The sequence below is a fragment of the Podarcis bocagei genome, assembly GCF_964188305.1.
Source record: "Podarcis bocagei genome assembly, chromosome: 2".
Classification (NCBI taxonomy): Eukaryota; Metazoa; Chordata; class Lepidosauria; order Squamata; family Lacertidae; genus Podarcis; species Podarcis bocagei.
The window spans coordinates 37,229,514-37,249,185 of record NC_138126.1 but is presented as its reverse complement, the minus strand read 5'-3'; the positions used below and the strand labels follow the sequence as shown (position 1 = coordinate 37,249,185).

General features: G+C 40.8%; 1 protein-coding gene across 6 annotated transcripts in view; it reads right to left on the bottom strand.

Moving 5' to 3' along the window:
- Positions 1 to 655: 655 nt before the first annotated feature.
- Positions 656 to 19,672, bottom strand: part of CHL1 (cell adhesion molecule L1 like) — a 201,548-nt gene continuing 182,531 nt past the window's right edge. For 5 of the 6 annotated variants that reach the window (XM_081183983.1, XM_081183981.1, XM_081183984.1 and 2 more), the window contains 6 exons: positions 19,497 to 19,619; positions 18,154 to 18,333; positions 10,393 to 10,554; positions 8,513 to 8,644; positions 7,639 to 7,711; positions 656 to 3,747 (listed from right to left, as the gene is read on the bottom strand). In XM_081183983.1, coding sequence (XP_081040109.1) covers positions 3,531 to 3,747; positions 7,639 to 7,711; positions 8,513 to 8,644; positions 10,393 to 10,554; positions 18,154 to 18,333; positions 19,497 to 19,619 — 887 coding nt within the window. In that variant the 3' untranslated portion in view covers positions 656 to 3,530. The remainder of the gene's footprint in view (positions 3,748 to 7,638; positions 7,712 to 8,512; positions 8,645 to 10,392; positions 10,555 to 18,153; positions 18,334 to 19,496; positions 19,620 to 19,672) is intronic. The other variant, XM_081183986.1, reaches the window with a different exon arrangement.

The following is a 19,672-nucleotide window of genomic DNA, read 5'->3' as shown; positions in this document are numbered from 1 at the left end:
TGCGTGTTATGGTCGGGTGCGTGTTATAGAGCGAAAAATACGGTAATTGGTGGTGGTCGTAGTAAGATATTGGGATCAATTGTAGCTTATATACCAGCTCTCACTATGTTTTTCCAGTGGCTATCTGTTTCAGGCTGTGCAGAATACAATCTGGTTTATCCTGACAGTTCCAAATCTGTAGACTTGGGGCAGGAATCATATGAAGAAAAGAAGTTTCCAAGTATGGCCCATCCCTTTCACATAAGCTTTCTGAAAATCTAAGTATGCAATGTCAGTTTATCAGTTCTGCATATCAAGTGGCAAATATTTAACATTACTGGAATTTTATATTTCGGAATGCAGAAAGAGGTTCAACATAACCTCTGCTTTTAAGATGATAAATCAACTCTGCTGTCATCTCAAATTTACACTTATTGTGGGGGGAAACAACATCCCTGCTAAAATCACAGCATGTATTCTGGCTTCAACTATTAAGCTCATACTGGAAAACATTAATATTTCTTTTTCACAACTCCCTCCCTCTCTTGCTCAAGAGAATGTCCAGGAATGTTCAGGAGTTTCCTGTTGTTTTTAAAGAAGTCTTTAGAGCGTGTCAATGGAAAGATATTAATAGGCAGACTTTTTTTAAAAAAAAACCAAAATCTCACACTATTCATTAATATTCAGCTAACACATATTTAACAATTCAATGCAATTTTTAAAAACATTTTCATTGTGCACTCTCTTTTGGCATTTTATGTTTTCTTCTAGCTTTGAGATGTGACATTAAGGTTTACACCTTCTGAAATTGGAATAGATAAAAGCACTCATATGATAAATGGGAAACAGAAGGGATATTGCTGTAGCATCATAAAGCATTTGTAAAAAGTCTGATACATACTGCTGTTATGTGATGGTCAACAAGGTGCTCCCAGGTAACTGAATGCCTTAACAGGGTTTTTGTGTCCTGTCCCCCCAGCAGATTTTTGAACCAACATTGGGAGGTCAGCCTCGCGTTTTGAGTCCTTGAGGACTAGCGAATTTCCACATCATATGGTGGGCCCTGAAGGGCATTGAATGCTTTGCATCCATCCAGCTCCTCAGTCCCTCTAAAGAAGGCACATGAGACTTTGGCTCAGGTTTTTCCTCTGTGGCATTTGCACAAGGAAGGCATTGCTGCATCTGTGTATCTAGTTCAGATTTTACTACTTTCCAAAATACCACTGAAGGAATGATACAAACTTCCTCACTCTCTGCCAGATTTTAAGTTGATAAACGATAACACACAGCCAATCTTGGTGACGCAGTCTCCTCTGTCACCTGTGGAACAGGCCAAAAGAACTACCTGTGTGAACTGTTATAAGAGCCTAAATTATCTCAGTCATCTTGGCACCAAATGCTCTAATAATCCCCCCAAAGTAACTGACTGAAGTGTTGCCAACTGGGATGCCCTTTGCACTAAACTGAAGCCCTATGAAGATTCTGAGTCCGCCCTGGAGTAAGTGGAGCTAGTTCTCCATCACTATTTGTTAAATTCCATAATCACCTCAAAAGAGAACAATAGTAGCATAATATTTGTACATGCTCAGAATTTATTTTTTAAAATGCATGCACCAGATTTATCAGTATGTATATGTAAATGCTTACCAAATAATATGGGGAAAGGTTGAATAACAAACTGACTATATGTACACACAAAATGCTGAGATATCTCACCCTGGGATAATTTTTCATGCAGCAGCCTCCAATATCATTGTCATTAACCTGACCACGTGTGCATAAAACTCACTGGAATAATTCTAGTACTGGGTAACAGTTGTTCTACAAGCTCAAATAGACAACTCTGCTGGGACTAAATAATAATAATAATAACATATAAAAGACTTTTTTCAGTAATGACATTTCCTTTGATTCAGTAGCACATAAGCTGTGCCTGCAATGAATTTTAAAATATTCATTGGGGGATTGTGTGTGTGTGTGTGTGTGTGTGTAAAACAGGAGGAGGGAAATTGAATATAGCAGAAATACTTCTCAACATGTTTTGTATGGAAAATGTACCTCATTCATATAAAACTGGACTTGACAAGAGAAACCCAGTTGATCCTCAGCTCCATGGTCCCAGAAACCATTGTGTTTTGCTGCAAAAAAACAAAACAAAACCCCAGAACAACAGCAGCAACAAAAAAAATGTGTCTTGCCCCCATTCCAACAATATAAACAGAATATGTACAAAAAGGTGTGTGGGCGTACAAATATACAGCTAGGGTGCTGATAAACCCAGTTTGCTTCAAAAGGCAGCACTTTGCTTAAAAGGGGTGCTAAGCAGTCGGAGAACCTATACCCCCTCCCCCCGAACTGACTCAATTGCTCTGAATCAGACCTGTGCTTTCCCCAGCCAGAAGAAAGCTGTTGCAGCTGATTTCCTAAAGAAAGAGCACCAGCTAGTGGTCAAAAAGAGGAGAAAAACTTTTAATCCACTGTTTCAGGAAGTTTGGCAGAAGGTAGATCGTGCTGCATTTCGAAGCCCCTGCCATCAACATGGAATACGAATTCCATAATCATTGGGGAAGTTGCCTTTAGGACATTAAATAATGTAGCATTTGGAATGCATTTATTTATAATTCTCTCTCTCTCTCTCTTTACTATGTAGGACTTTACTATAAGTAACTGTTGATTTCTCTGCCCGGAGTCTGATCCCTGTAAGTACCGGGGTTATGATAGTATTAGAAAATGGGCTTTGAAATGTTTGTACAAAGGCAATGAGAAACAAAGTAAGTTCTAATTTAAGGTCCAATCCTTTTAGCTATAGTGTGCCAACAAACATTCGGAATTGAGTGGGTGAGTACATTGCACTGGGATCGTTCTGGATACAAGATGCCACACTGCTACCATGGGTCAGTGTTAGCACACCATTGGCAGACGCAACACACTGGCACGGCATAGCATAGTGTTGCCGTGCAGCAGAGAACTGAGCACCAGGTGGGTTTAGCAGAGGCAGGGCTGGCAATGATTTGGTCAGACAGCATCCTATCTGACATTGGCCAACCCAGGGGTAAGTCATGCCAGCACAATCCTAAGCATCCAGTAATTGGTAGTCACTTTTTAAAATGCGATTGCATCTGAGAGGCAGTGCAGGAGGACTCCTGTGACCCACCATCGAAACCAAAGACGCCATAGTAAACATTTTAGTGTAAGCTGTTTGAGTGCCGTTGCAGCCACACATATCTAAAGGACTGGGTCGTAAGAAACATGGAGGGCACCAGACCCCTATATACATATATAACACTGAAGTAGCCATGGTTTTGGTCAGACTGAGTGGCATATATCTTACCAAACTGTAGGTCTGAGTCACATTTTAACTAACTGAAAACGACCACGCCTTGAGGAAGAAGAGTCTCAAAAACCAGCTTTCGAAGTCAACCGCCTATTTCTACATAGGCCGGATGTCAAGGTCTTGAACTTTCCTGCAGCCTATGTCTGACCTGTATGATATTTGATGGCTAGTAAAAGATAAATATGGTGATCTGAAATGAATTATTCATGCTAACATCTTATGCATGGAGAGGGAAGGTTGCTGTAGAACTGCCAATGCTTTCAACCGATGCTTTTTCCTTGCAGCCCGTGTAAGCTCCAATAAAAGAGCCATCTTCGTTGAACATTCTGTGGTCCCCGTCTCCATAATCCACCAAACTGTCAGCGCTTTCTGCAGTTTTGATGTCCATGTTAAGAGACCGCAGGCTCCCTTTGAGTGGCTTTTCATCGCTGTCACTATAAAAGGAGAAGCATGGATGAGAAGCACACACAGGCATTTTCCACATAGCCACATCAAGGGAAAAGAGCAATTGGGAAAACTATTTGGAGCAAGAACACTGTCAATTTTAGTTTGTCTCTTCCGAGATGGCCAAGGGGTTTTCTGAGTATCATTTCTTTCTTTCTGCAAATCATGTCTCTGGTGTTCTGCATCCTGCAACCTTCCTAAGTGCTTGCACTTCCTGAAAAATCCCAAGATGTCTTTAACTGGAAGGAGGGGAGGTAGTGTCCATGATTGTTCTTTAACCTTGAAGTCTTTTTAGTTTTAAAGAAATCAGGGCAGAAAGTGTTTTTGAAAAAGGGAAAGAAAGAGAAGAACTTGAAAAAACAAAATCAGCCAGCACAGCAAACTTAGGCACTCGATAGCCAAGTGCTCTGCCCATGTGGCTTTTTCACATCAGGAAGTATGAGCAGCTGGGGTGGCAGCAGAATGCTAAGGAAATGTTTTCTGGGATGGAAAACAAAGACTCCACCCTCAACCACCACACCATGATACAGAAATGCAAAGAAATTCTAAAGTCTCCTGACTAAGTGGAAGAAAAACAAATAAATCTCCTTTACAGGGAAAGAAAGCAAAAAAACCAAAAACCAGAGGACAGATTTTGGCACAATTCCAATTATAGAATCATAGAATCATAGAATCATAGAATCATAGAGTTGGAAGAGACCACAAGGGCCATCGAGTCCAACCCCCTGCCAAGCAGGAAACACCATCAGAGCACTCCTGACATATGGTTGTCAAGCCTCTGCTTAAAGACCTCCAAAGTAGGAGACTCCACCACACTCCTTGGCAGCAAATTCCACTGTCGAACAGCTCTTACTGTCAGGAAGTTCTTCCTAATGTTTAGGTGGAATCTTCTTTCTTGTAGTTTGGATCCATTGCTCCGTGTCCGCTTCTCTGGAGCAGCAGAAAACAACCTTTCTCCCTCCTCTATGTGACATCCTTTTATATATTTGAACATGGCTATCATATCACCCCTTAACCTCCTCTTCTCCAGGCTAAACACGCCCAGCTCCCTTAGCCGTTCCTCATAAGGCATCGTTTCCAGGCCTTTGACCATTTTGGTTGCCCTCCTCTGGACACGTTCCAGTTTGTCAGTGTCCTTCTTGAACTGTGGTGCCCAGAACTGGACACAGTACTCCAGGTGAGGTCTGACCAGAGCAGAATACAGTGGCACTATTACTTCCCTTGATCTAGATGCTATACTCCTATTGATGAGGCCCAGAATTGCATTGGCTTTTTTAGCTGCCGCGTCACACTGTTGGCTCATGTCAAGTTTGTGGTCAACCAAGACTCCTAGATCCTTTTCACATGTACTGCTCTCAAGCCAGGTGTCCCCCATCTTGTATTTGTGCCTCTCATTTTTTTTGCCCAAGTGCAATACTTTACATTTCTCCCTGTTAAAATTCATTTTGTTTGTTTTTGCCCAGTTCTCTAATCTGTCAAGGTCGTTTTGAAGTGTGATCCTGTCCTCTGGGGTGTTAGCCACCCCTCCCAGTTTGGTGTCATCTGCAAATTTGATCAGGATGCCCTTGAGTCCATCATCCAAGTCGTTGATAAAGATGTTAAATAAGACCGGGCCCAAGACAGAACCCTGTGGCACCCCACTAGTCACTCTTCTCCAGGATGAAGAGGAACCATTGATGAGCACCCTTTGGGTTCGGTCAGTCAGCCAGTTACAAATCCACTGAGTGGTAGCAGAGTCAAGACCGCATTTTACCAGCTTCTTTACAAGAATATCATGGGGCACCTTGTCAAATGCCTTACTGAAATCAAGGTAGGCTATATCCACTAACTAATTATAGCTTAGTTTTGGAAGCTGCTGGTTCATCCAAGTAAAAAGGAAATTAGATAGTTAAATAGGATCCAGCATAATCTAGTTATATTTTAAATTTGATTATTTTAATAGCTCTGTGAACCATGGAAGCCTCTTGAGGAAAACAATCGATCAGGGAACTGGTGGCCTTCCAGATGTTGTGGGATTAGAACTCCCATCATCCCTGACTTTCGGCCATGCTAGCTAGGGGTCATGGAAGCTGGAGTCCAGCAACATCTGGAGGATCACAGATTTCCCATTCCTGATCTATATGACTGAATCTTTCACTTGCTTGGTTTTATTTTTCCTTGACACAAGTTCCTGGGTTACAGATATCCTTTCACTACACTCTTGTCTATATAACATTATTTACTTATAAGTTACAACAAGGTGTGAATATTGTTGAATCGGAAGAGCAATTTCTACTCAGAAAGTAGGAAGAGAAGGGAAGAAGCAATAAATGGGAAGGTAAGTCTGACACATCCACCTTTGAACAGAAACCAAGGAAAGGGAAGAAGATACCAATGTTGGAGGGATAATCAAGGCATGGAGGTGAACCTGATACTTTACCTGGGGACTGAAAGATACCACCTGCATGACTTGCTTACCTTTCTAATTATCTGTCCAATTAAGAAAGCATTAAAAATTAAATATACAAGGAATTATGCAGAACTTGTAAATGGTACATTATGTGGTTTTGTACCTTTGGTGGATCATTTAGATTTAGTCAGAAACCTTTTTAATTCACCATGAGGAACAGGTGGTTTGCTGGATCAGGAAACAGTCATTACATATGGTTGACATAGATTTTAATACGTATAATAACTTGCATTGCTCACAACAGTGTGGCAAATTTCAAACAGAGACCCCATTCATTTGTTTGTGTTATGGAAGGGATTGTCCATGTGCACAGAGGGAAATCTGCACTGCATATGTGGTGAGTTTCTCCAGCTTATAGAAAACAACTAAGCAGTTTTGTAGAATTCTATGCATTATATAATACCAACAAGACCTGCCTATGAGATAAATGCCCCAAGCTCAGACTGCATGGCTTTTTCAAGCCACTCTTGTGTTCTTATGCCAATAATTTAGGAACTTTCACCACTGTAACTAAGCCAAGTTTGACTGCCTGTGTTTTCTAACTGATGTATGGAATAACGCATGGACCTGACCTTTGGAGACTTTGTAAGTAAACCATTTTTAACTTACCAAAAGTGTGGTCTTTTCTATGCTAAGGGAAGAAGAAAGTTTTGGAAATCACAAGGACATATTTTAAAGGTCTAACAGCCTATATTTCTATGCTTTACCTTGCTACATGTTTTATGATTTTAAATCTCTGCTTGGGTTCTCTTACCAAAGAGTACTTCCCTCAAACCTGGATCTTGGCATCCAGGAAATCCTCCTTCTATACTTTCTATATTTTTTTCTTTGTCACCAACAGTAAGTGCCCAATCTGGAAATAAAACCACCTTTAATATAGCTAGAGATCTAGACAAGAAACAATTCACATTGAAGAACCATTCCACCAGCCATTTTCCTTCATCAACATGTGTGTGAACAGTATTCTAGATGCATTTCATGCCAATACAGTGGTGCCCCGCAAGACGAATGCCTCGCAAGATGAAAAACCCGCTAGATGAAAGGGTTTTCTGTTTTTCGATGCGCTTTGCAAGACGAATTTCCCTATGGGCTTGCTTCGCAAGACGAAAACGTCTTGCGAGTCTTGCGATTTTTTCGCTCCCCCCTTTTTCTAAGCCGCTAAGCCGCTAAAAGGTAGCCGCTAAGCCTTTAATAGCCGCTAAACCGCTAAACCGCTAATAGCGCTAATCCGCTAAGCCACTAATAGGGTTGCTTCGCAAGACGAAAAAAACGCTAGACGAAGAGACTCGCGGAACGGATTATTTTCGTCTTGCGAGGCACCACTGTATAGGATCTCACAAGATTTCCTCTGAAAAATAATTGCTTGTGTTGTTTTTATTAAAAGACATCCCAATTGATAGTTCAATGCAAAGAGCTATAAGCACACACTAACCTATATTCACCAAAGATTTCATCTTTTATGGATTGGCCTTCGGGATCTGGATGCAAATCTTCTTTTTCTTTCACTGTACAGAAAGAGAGATAAGACTTTCTCAGTTGTTCTCTGCAAATTCCCTTTGCTCTGCTCATATGTGACATTGTGAGCAGGTAATGATATGGCTGCAGAGGAAGAAGCTGGAGCCTTCCCTGGCAAACTGGGCTTGAATGCAGCACCTTTCAAATTTGGCACCAACTGCAAGCTGTGATTGGGACACGGGTGGTGCTGTGGGTTAAACCACCGAGCCTCTTGGGCTTGCCGATCAGAAGGTTGGTGGTTCGAATCCCCACAACGGGGTGAGCTCCTGTTGCTTGGTCCCTGCTCCGGCCCACCTAGCAGTTCAAAAGCACGTCAAAGTGCAAGTAGATAAACAGGTACCACTCTGGCAGGAAGGTAAATGGAGTTTCCGTGCCCTGCTCTGGTTCGCCAGAAGCGACTTAGTCATGCTGGCCACATGACCCGGAAGCTGTACTCCGGCTCCCTCGGCCAGTAAAGCGAGATGAGCGCCGCAACCCCAGAGTCGGCCACGACTGGACCTAATGGACCCTTTACCTTTACCTTACAAGCTGTGATTTATTCCTCTCACAGACTCCCTATTGGAGTTCCCATCTTCCCTTTGGAAACCTTACCTTGGAATAAGGGGATGGGACAACAGAGAGGAAGGCTCACTTCCAGAAATTCTGCAAGGGTTAGGGCCCCTCAACAGCTGGAATTGACCCACAGAGCACCATTTCTTGGAGGGGATCATGGAGCTTGTGGCAGTCTAACGGTGGTTTGAGCATGAGTTAGATGAGGTGTATTCAGTTTGGAGAGCACAAGCATGGTTTACCTGAGTATTTCCCTCCTTTGTTCCTTTTAACAAAGCAGACTGTGAGCAACAATAAAGTCAGAAGAGCAATGGCACCCATCAGTCCAATAAACCAGCCTTGCGTAGAGATTTTTTCATAAATCCCAATGGATGCTTCAAATGAGAGAAATGGGAGGAAAGTACGTGCATCAGAAAAGAAGAATATCCAAATCAGTATATTCTCATTTACAATAACTTAAAAGATGCATTTTAAAACTGATTCTGCATGAAACACTTTTTGCTACAGAGGAACGGATTCCATCATTCCAAGTGGGACAGAACTGAGGATCAACATTTATATTAAAGGCAAAGAAATAGTTTGCAGCACACGCAACCGATCTCTGGAATGAGAATTCCAACAAAGATTTTTGATTAAAGAGATTCATGCCAAATAGGAAAGCCAATACAGATCTTAGATAAGCATGTCATGCAAAAGCAGTTTTTGGAATAGAGACAGAGTTAAAAAGTATACAGAACACATGCAAGTGCTTAGCTAGCTGCATTTAAGATGCAAGGAGTAAGAGACCTGCCCGCTGGGGATTGGGCATAGCAGCTAAAGTCTGTAGGTAATACACATTCAACATTTTAAAAAATCATTTCACTTTCACCCTTCTTGGCAATGCAATGTGCGGAGCGGCATTTTAAATCTAGACTGTAATTCTCAAGCCACTCACTCTGCAGTACAAATGGAAATTGGCCAGCGCCAAACTCACCTACACTGGTACAAGTGAGTTTTATGGAAAATTGAGTTTAGGAAAAGCTACAAAAGCAAGGAGACTACCCTTAACCTCTGCATAAGGCTAACTGAATGGTGTTGAACTGGACAGAAGAGTGATTCCATTGGCGAGGTGGAACTCTGCTTGCTGCCCATACTGGAGACTTTCCAAGAGTGGCTGCAGAAAAGTCTCTAGGCTGTGATGTACTGCCTTCAGTGTTCCATCAGTGCAGGGGGCAAAACAGGGCATTCTGTGGGTGGCCTTGAATCTGCTGGATCCAGCCCTCTTTGTTTTTCATATATGCCAATTGACTGAGCCCCTTAACTGAGCGCCTTGTGTTGTGAACCACCCTGAGGTCTATGGGTATACAAATTTATATAATAATAATAATAATAATAATAATAATAATAATAATAATAATAATAATACCAGTCTGACACAGCTATAATTAACTGATCTCTTCTTGGTTTCAATGTGAGGGATGTTTGTTTGTTTTTTTTTAAATGCAGGCAAAAAGATGCAAACCCTTTCCACCGTAGCAGGGCTTTGGCAATGGTGGGTCATCCACCACTTAAATCTCACCCCTCCCAATTCAATATAGGATTGCTTTTCTCTTCGCTGCATCACCCACAGTGGAGTAGGATGACTCGAGTCACAGATAAAACCATTTGCAAACTTTATCTGCCTAAAGCAAAGATGTGATAAGAATAACCACCCACAAGACAAAAAGGTATTGGCTACTAAAATGTCACCTCCTCTGTAGTCTCGGCAATATTTCTGTATACCTGGCCTTATACAGCTGCCTGCTTGGGATGGACCTCATGACTCAAGGTCCTCCTGAAGAAGGGAGCAGGTTACAAATGGAACTGACTCACTGCTTGATCTCTGGTTCCATCAGCAGAAGCCTTTATGGCCAAGGCCCGGCCTGTAATTCCTCAACAGAGAGTGGCTTGAGAATTGTGAGTTGAGTGAGCGTTGCTTCTGTTGAAGTCGATGGTAGAAATCTCAATGAGTTTGTTGGCAGTGGGTCTGTATTCTCCAAATGTGTTTATATAATGCTCTCTATCTGAAGCAACTTGCAATTATATTGCTAAACTTTGCTTTACAAAAATAATGGCCATATTAGAGGCCTTAGAAAATTCTCACCTCTCCCCCTGGCGTCTATTACATCTGCAGAAATGCTATTATTATCAACCCAATTCTTAGTTACTAGTCGAACTGTGTGTGCAGTTCCAGGCTCAAGTGCCTCAAGAGGCTGAGTCTTTGGGGTGGGATTTACTGCTTCAGAAATCTTCCCGACAGCTTTACCTACGAAATGTACAGAGTTAAGTAAAATATGTGAATTGGGTTAGGGCCTTGGAAGGCACAGTTACAAAATCAATACAGGTAAATATGAACATGTTTAGCTATTCCCTTCCAAGGATTAGGTAAGCGATTATGTGAACATCATCAGTGTTTCCCTTGGGGATCGTTTAGGATTCAAATTAAAAGAACTACCGGTATGTTGTATATATTGCAATGTATAATGTAACACAAAACGTATGGAGAAGAAGTTAACACTGACAGTATAACCTGCTGAGGTTTACATCTACCTTAGATAACATATTAATTATAATTTTGAACAAGACCTGCTCATTTAGGTTATTAGGTGCTTTGCCTTAATTAGAAGTATTCTGGAAAACACTGAATATAAATGTCAGTATTTGAAATATAGTAATACTTTTCTATTTCTAGGTAATCTTTATATTCACATAAATATTTTAATATCACATAAATCATTTTTATATGATAACATTTATATTTAAATCTATATCTGTTAAAAAAGGCTGGAAAACTTCTCCCCTAACATCTGCTGCTAACTGCTCTGTTCTCGTTGAGCTTTGTTTCTGAGCATCACAAAACAGTATAAACAGAATCTAGCTAACACAGGCATAGGCAAACTTGGCCCTTCAGATATTTTGGGACTACAATTCCCATCATCCCTGACCACTGGTCCTCTTAGCTAGGGATGATGGGAGTTGTAGTCCTAAAACATCTGGAAGGCCGAGTTTGCCTATGCCTGACCTAATATGAAACCTACAGTCACACCTCAGTATGGATTCCTTGCATGAAAAGTGAGTTTTGTCTTATTGATTTAACTTAAATTCCATTGAGTTTCAGGTTTAAATGTCAGTGGAATAGGGCTATTTGGTCAGATTCAATTTATCTTATGATTGGTATGTAATGAGACTTCCTAGTTTACTGTGAACAAGTGGTGTATAAGTGCAGACTCTTTGATCATTCTATTCTCACGCTTCCACTTGTGTGAGTCAGATACACAAACCAAGAAGACTTGGATTCCCACTAAGTGCAAAACAGAGATCATGGTTTGTTGCTCTTTAAAAACCCACAATCACTACTAGCCTAAAGCTGAACACGGCCATATGCTCATTAATAAAGATCTGTTAAAATACAGAATACTTTGACTGTGAAATAGGATAACTAAAATAATTGATCCATAAGACTTTTTTTTTAATGTGTTGACCTATCTCTACTTTCAAAATGACAGAATATGAACTGTCAGAAAGTTGCAAATGTTTCTATGTGGTTCCTTCAACTCCCAGCAGCAACCTTGAGATGTACTTTAATTTGGTAGTGGCATAATGACTTAGATTATTTTATTTATCAATCAAGGCTTAGATGTGATAAATTGGTCCCAAACAGAGATGTAATCCTATTTAAAATGAGCCAAGAAATGTTGACTTGCCCAAGGCAACTTCAATACATTCCCTGCAATCTAAACCCAACTAACTTCTTAAACTTCTTTTTTTTTAATGTGGTTTTTACTGCATGGTCTTATAAGCTGCTGTTGTAAATTGCTCTTATATATTTTATGAATATGTAGCAGTATATAAAATAAATTAGATAGCGCTGATTCTTTTGCACTTTTTCTAAACAGGGACTTCGGTGGCTTAATTTGCTGGATGTAATTTATCATTCTAGGTCCCACTATGAACAAGATATTTGGTGTTTATTAAGTCACATAATATGGAGCTTGGAAACTCTTGGACTATCTGCCTGCCTGGTGCTGAAGTTATGATCATTAGTTCTGAAACTACAAAGCAAGCAAAGAGAAGCTTTGAGAGATTAACACTCAGAAGACAACTGAAGGAAAAAAGAAAAGATTAAGAACACTGTGGGCATAGTCAAAGAGAGCAGAATATGATATGTTTCTCCAAGACAACAATCCATCAATTACAATCACTACTTTAATTATTATACCACCACAGAGAGAGTGAACATGTTGATCGGCACATTAACCAAAATTTGATGCGAAGGGTTTTAACATAATTAAAACTATCTAGCAGAGTAGATTTTGCTAAATGAATTTTGTAAAGTTGAAACTACATTTTCTAATCAAACCACAAATTAAGCAGCAGGTCATTACAAGTCATATTTTAATTATGTCCCCCCCCCAACTCAAAGTCTAAATGGTACACTTAATAGAAATGCTGTCTAAAAGGCAACAAGGCAAAAAATAAACTCTGTTGTGTCAATTTCTGTCATAATGAATGATGCAAAACACTTGAAAATGTCAGCTCCGTGAGATTAAAAACTGAAAGGAAAAGTAGCAAGAGACTCTAATTTGTAGAATAAGTATGGCGGTAATTTTACACTCACATTCTATTTGGATATGTGACCTTTCAGAGATATTTGTTGCAGGTTGGAAATTTTATCATGATAGTAATAAATCAGTGGTTAAGGCTGTGATTTAAAACATAGCAGTGCATGGGCATCACTATGCAAAGGAGCCAAGGGAAAATCAAAAGGCTCACATGTCTCTTTACTAAGATCAGAACCTGCCATTCCATTATTTAGCTGTGGTGCTTATGATCTTCTGGATGGTAGCCACTAGTCAAGAACCTTATGGTTGTAGAAGAGAGTTCTCCATTGCAAATTCTGTCCTTAATACACTTCTGGGCAGGGCCGGATTTAGGTTTGATGAGGACCTAAGGTAATGAATGTAATGGGGCCCTTTATATGTCCAGCTGTCCTTTGTCAACAACAAATTGTCGCTTTTTTTGTATTGAATATACTATATGGTAATTTATGGACCTAATAGGTATCTAAAGCCATTTGCACATAACAAAATGTGTATTTTACCAAAGTAATTGATATAGAAATGAGCAAATCAGTGATATTTTAGGGAGCAGGCTAGCAGGCGGGGCTCATTACTTACATCATAGGAACCTACACAACACAAAACACTGTTGTTGTATGTAGGTTTTATTTTATTTTTATCTTATATTTTGGAAATGTACACCCAGTTTTTTCTTTAAATATTTTAGGGGCCCACAAAAGAGTGGGGCCCTAAGCTATAGCTTGTTTAGCTTATACGTAAATCTGGCACTGTTTCTGGGGCTTCATTTCCACTGAAGTCTTGCTCGTTTCCTGGCCTACAAATCACGCTGAACACTGGAATTCACCAGCTGTTTGACTGGGGAAGGGGATTTTTAAAGAGACATTTTGGAGTCCAACTGTCTGAAGTAGGCATGAAAGGGCTGAAATGGATAGTGTATATTCCTCCTATCCATCCGAGAGGAAAAGGGCAGTGGATGTTATGAGATTGGATGCCAGGGAAGCCTTGAATCTTAAAGACATCTACCAAACATCTAGTTAATTTGCCAGATTTCAGGATTGCCCTCCAGAAGACTTCTATACTGAGATTCAACCACTTGTTCTCTGGGAGGTCTTAAGATTTGTTTAATGCAGAAGTCCACTGAGGAAGAGCTGAGCATCGATACCCTCCCAAATAAGTGAGTTATTCATTATACAATAGGCACACAATGCTACACAAGAGAAATCATTGATAATTGGGTAGGCATTTGTGGCTAGAACAGGAAAAGAAATGGAGAAACCTGAAAAATAAAAAGCAAAAACACATTGGTAAGGACATATTTATGGTCAATAAAATGAAAGGTCACTGAGCTATAGGCATTTGCTTTAGAAAACCGAAAGCGGCCAGCTTAAATGTATTTTTAATATACAGAAAGATAGAAGCAATAATAAAATAAACCAACTAACACTATTCCTCATTTTTCTGCTGCACCAAGGGGAGCACATGAACCTTAAACAAAGGGAAGAACATGACCCTTAAACACCTGACTGCAATTTCAGAAGATTTCTCTCGGGTTTGGAGATTTATGAGAACTTATGATACTGTAGGGAAAATGAGCTAAACCTTCCCCAAAGATGAGCTATTATACAATTTTTCCCATAGCATATGTGTCTGCTATTCAACACACTTATCACAAAATGTTGGACAGCTGGTCTCTGATCAACAACTTCACATGACAAATGGAAAGTTAAGACAGTCTTGGTGAAATTTGCCTCTAAAGAATGACTATTAAAACCGTAGTGATCTGCTGTGCAAGTAGAACTACCTTCTGGCTAACTCTGGGATATCTCATTCTGAACAAAAGATAGCTTTTGATAGTTGCTTCAGGCATTCAGAACTTTCTCCATGCAAGCTCTCTTAGCAGATACATCATTGCTATGAATATAGTATATGATCTGAGCCATTCACAGATACAGCTGCATCCAGCCAGAAACAATTGCTGTGATTGCAGCATTAGAAATAGGTGTTGCCATGATCGTGAAAATTGCCACTGTGTTTGTCCCAAATAACAATTTAAGACCTCCACGCAAATGCATCTCGAGGGACAGACTGTGTACATCACGTAGAGGAAGCTCTGACTACCTGAATCTGCCTAGGTGACAAAAAACGGTTAAGTCGTATTTCTTACACTCCTAGCATTCTCTAAGAACTCAAGGGGCCGTGGGATTTGAGGAGACCTGCTGCAGATTCCCTGGAAGGAAACAATTAAGCTGTCATTGAGGGGGAAGAGAGATGGGTATTGAATTCCTCCCCACTCCTAGCTCCCAAGTGCCTCAGAGGCTAGGTTAATCTGCATTACATGGGAGGAAGAGGAGAGATGCCCAGGACACTGCCCAGGACACTGAGAAAGTTCAAGGGCAGCAAGCTTTAAAGGAGTACACTGTGACATAGAGAGGTGCAGCCCTACTAGGCTGAGAGTGCCAACCTCCTCGGTTGCTTGACATTATGGGTGGCCCTAGGTGCCTTAGATGGACGCGGGTGGCGCTGTGGGCTAAAGCCTCAGCGCCTAGGGCTTGCCGATCGAAAGGTCGGCGGTTCGAATCCCCGCGGCGGGGTGCGCTCCCGCTGCTCGGTCCCAGCGCCTGCCAACCTAGCAGTTCGAAAGCACCCCCGGGTGCAAGTAGATAAATAGGTACCGCTTACCAGCGGGAAGGTAAACGGCGTTCCGTGTGCTGCGCTGGCTCGCCAGATGCAGCTTTGTCACGCTGGCCACGTGACCCGGAAGTGTCTCCGGACAGCGCTGGCCCCCGGCCAATAGATGTGAGATGGGCGCACAAACCCCAGAGTCTGTCAAGACTGGCCCGTTCGGGCAGGGGTACCTTTACCTTTACCTTTAGGTGCCTTAGATACACTAATCAGTGAATATTAATATTCTGATGTGAGATTGGGGGGGTATCTGGTTGGTATTCAACCAACGGGAGAACCTGGCTAACGGTTGGATTTGTTTGTTGTACCTTGTTGGGTGGGGTGATTGGTAGAAAATTGTGAATATTCTCCACTCTGGAGTGTGATGCTGATGTTAGGGGGTGGGGTTGCACATAGTCATTGGGTAACTGACTGATTGACTGACTGAGGATGGTAGTTGTGGACACATGGAGTGTATGTGATAGGCTAATTGCATGCTATATGTGAATGCGTCATCATTATGCTATTCTTTCCCTCTGATCTTCCGTTCTGTATTTCTTCTTACATAGGAACCAGTCCTGAATCTGTGCCTGGACACAGTGGAGGGCTGGGTGAGGGCCAAAAAGCTGAAGGTGAATTCTGATGAGACTGGGGAGCTGTGAGCAGGTGGTTCCCTTGTCATGAAAGTTGACAAACTATTGGTGAGGTTGCAGAATTGACCTGCAGAACAAATAGCTCAGATTCTCAAGCATGCGAAGTGGAAAACATTAACTGTGCATTCCTATGCAGGTCTACTCAGCAATAAGTGACTTCAGTGGGACTTAATATTGTAGAGTAAGGATCATAACATGCCAGGTCTGGCTGGCAGAGGCAGACAATATCATTTGTAAAAGGGGGTGGAGTATATTTGACCAGACATTCAAAGAAACCATTCATGCTGTGTGTTTAATTTATCTTAACATGAGGAACCAACCTCCCATAGACTTGATTTGTAGTCTAAATGGGTTGTGCCACTTGCAAGTCAGAGTCTATTAAATGCAAGAAAGTGCAAGAAAATATTTGACTTTCCCCTGTCAACACTGCTATTGCATATTATCCACACTGATAAGCACGGGCATCTTCTTCTTATCTCATTCCCTTTGGCAAATTGGTGTGCCAATCTCACTTAATTGTAGCAATTAATATCTAGTTGGTTTTCAGTAACAGGACTGGAGTTGTGGACTGGTCAAGCCATTCTTCTGATTGTTTTTTAGATGAGTGAGATGGGTAATTGTATTAGCAGGGGTTTGGTTATCAGATCAGCAAGTGAACCACTGAATATAACCAATGAATGAGTGATTGAAGAATTCAAAACTGATATATATATTTTTTAACTCTGGGCCACATCTATGGTAAAAGTAGTGGTCTGCCTGCAGCAAGCATTGTATTATACAAGACACAAGTTTATACCTGGTGGTTGCAGTCTGACCCAAAGTTAGCTGGTGCATGTTAGTTCTTTGAATTCAGCATTGAGCTAACTTGGAACAAATTTATGAAGTTTGCTAATGTCCATTGATTAACTGAATGTTTAGACTGCACTCCAATTGTTCAGCCTGGAATTGCTTCATACTGCATATGGATGGGCAAATCCGACAATTGTGGTTTCTTGCAGTATCCAATTTTTAAAGTCTTCAATTTTTAAGTCTTCAATTTTTAAAGTCTTTTTAAAGTCTTCAGTTCTCCACATTTCAACATCACTTTGTGATTTTTTAAAAAGGGACCTCATGAAAATTTATCATTATTTTAATGTGAATTCCTTCTAATACCCACATTTTCCTGTGTACTTTTTTCCTTAATATTCACATTTCTGGAAACCAGTTTCCCCTAATACAGTGATGGCCAAACGTGGCCCTCCAGCTGTTTTTGGGCTGCAACTCCCACCATCCCTAGCTAACAGTACCAGTGGTCAGGGATGATTGGAATTGTAGTCCCCAAACAACTGGAGGGCTGAGCATGGCCATCACTGCCCTGATATAATGCACGGCTGTCTCTTAATTTCACCAATATAATACAATTTGATGCACACTCCTCCCACCCAGTATTTGCATTTTTGTATGCATTTCTTGACTGAAAAACTGCACTGCAAAATTCAGAGAAGTATGAATTTCGAAGGATGGTTGTGTTTTAGTTCACACATTGTTTCATAAAGTGTGCATTAGACAAGTTCACCTTTAAGGTGAACTGAATGCCCCCCCCCCCCAAAAAAATGTTTGAGATACCATTCTCTCTCATTCCAGGAGAAAGTGGAATGCAAAATTCAGATATTCAATCCCTTAAAGCCCAGGTCTTTCTAAATGTGAAGGCTCACAAATTGAATAAAATGCAAATTCATTTCTTCAGAGAATTATCACAGGAAGCAATTTTGTAAATACTTCAGAATGGTAATGGTGAAACAGTAACAAAATGGTAATGTTGTCATATCCTTAAACGACATTCAGAGCTCTGTTGCTCTTTGAAGCCTTAAATGTTAGCTGTATCCGAGAATTGGATGAAAAGCAGGGGGAAAAGTCATTGGCATTAAACCTACAGGATTTTAATGCAAAAACATCAAATGGAAATTCAGCACCACTCTATTTGTAACTTACTGCCTTCGCTTACTGTTACTGCTTCCTCTGTGATTGGTTTCCCACAGCCTTGTACAGTACAGGCTCTTGCATAGAACTTGTACTTTGTACTGATGCTCAGATTGGAGAGCCTGAAGTTGAATGATGATGGGTTAGTAATATTGATTTCATGCAAGGGCCCAATGTCATCAGTTTCATTAACTGGAAAAAGAAGAAGCAAAGAATAGTAGTCAGTCAGACACCATCATCTGGAAGGAGACTGACTTGTTAAAAGCATGCCTCATGGACCAGGTCCCTGATCCATGAACACTGAGCTAAACAGGCACTTAAATATCTATGCGCACATTATGAAATACATAGCTTTCATGACATGTTGATCGATTTCCATAAATGGGGGGAGGGGGGAATATCTAGTGCAGTTTTCATTCTGAGTATCACAAAAAAGTGGGAAAATAGCACTGCCTTAGAAGCTACGTGGCAATGAAGAATCGCTATGGGGCTCAGAAGGAACTGCTGGGGCGGCTGCTGCCATCTTCCATCTGATTCAGTTGCCTCACTCTGCCTAGTGGTAGGCCAGCTCTGCTCAGTTCAAAATGCAATAGCTCCAGATATGATTTTTGCACAAGCCCCCCTTCATAGCCTCAGCCTCCTAGCTATTCCAGAAAATAACAGTGGTGCTTGAGCTGTGGGAGAAAACCCAGAAGGTCCTTAATGAAACTCAGAAGCTCCATTCCTTGAGTCCTCCCAATTGTATGCCCAATAAATACAGAGAGATAAATCACAAACTAAACAACTCTGCATGTAGTTTACAAAAAGGAGCAAAGTGCTATTCTAAGGTTGAAGCTGACCTATTTGGTGGAGCATTGAATTGCCATTGTGTAGTTCCTTTTTGGGCTGACCAGGAGAAGATTCATGAAACAGAGATAGAAATCCGGGTATCTCGTTGTCGGAGTTCCGTTGGGACCACACCAGCACAAGTATACACGTAGAAGGTTTCTCTCACAGACTTATTTCAGGAATATTTAGACTGCTTGGCTTTGAGATACTGAATTGTGTGAGTCATTATTATTTTGGTATTGTATATATTATATAAGATTTCATGTAATAGAAGGTGCTGAAATGCTGTAAATTATTGTTAATGGGTTTTTAAAAACTACATACAGTGTTGTTTAGTTTGTGATTCCCCCCACTTGTAGCCAAATCATGCTCTGTTCCCTCTGTAGCTTTCAAAAAACCAGGATTAATGAGAATGATGCAAAAGAAAGGAGCTTGGGTCCCTCTCTGCTTTTTGAACACTGGATAACAACAGTGTGTCTCCAAAATTTGCTTGTTATTAAGCTCTACATCCAACTGCACGTACTTACTTATCTGGTACTGCAAAATATATCCAGTGACAATGCCATTTGGTTTCTTCGGTGGTCCCCATGATAGTGTTACAGAGTCTTTATCTAAGTTTAGTATCTTTAGAAAGTGTGGCTTTTCTGGTACTGGAAAACACAACCAAAAAACACATTATGCACTTTCTTCGTACTAGATCATT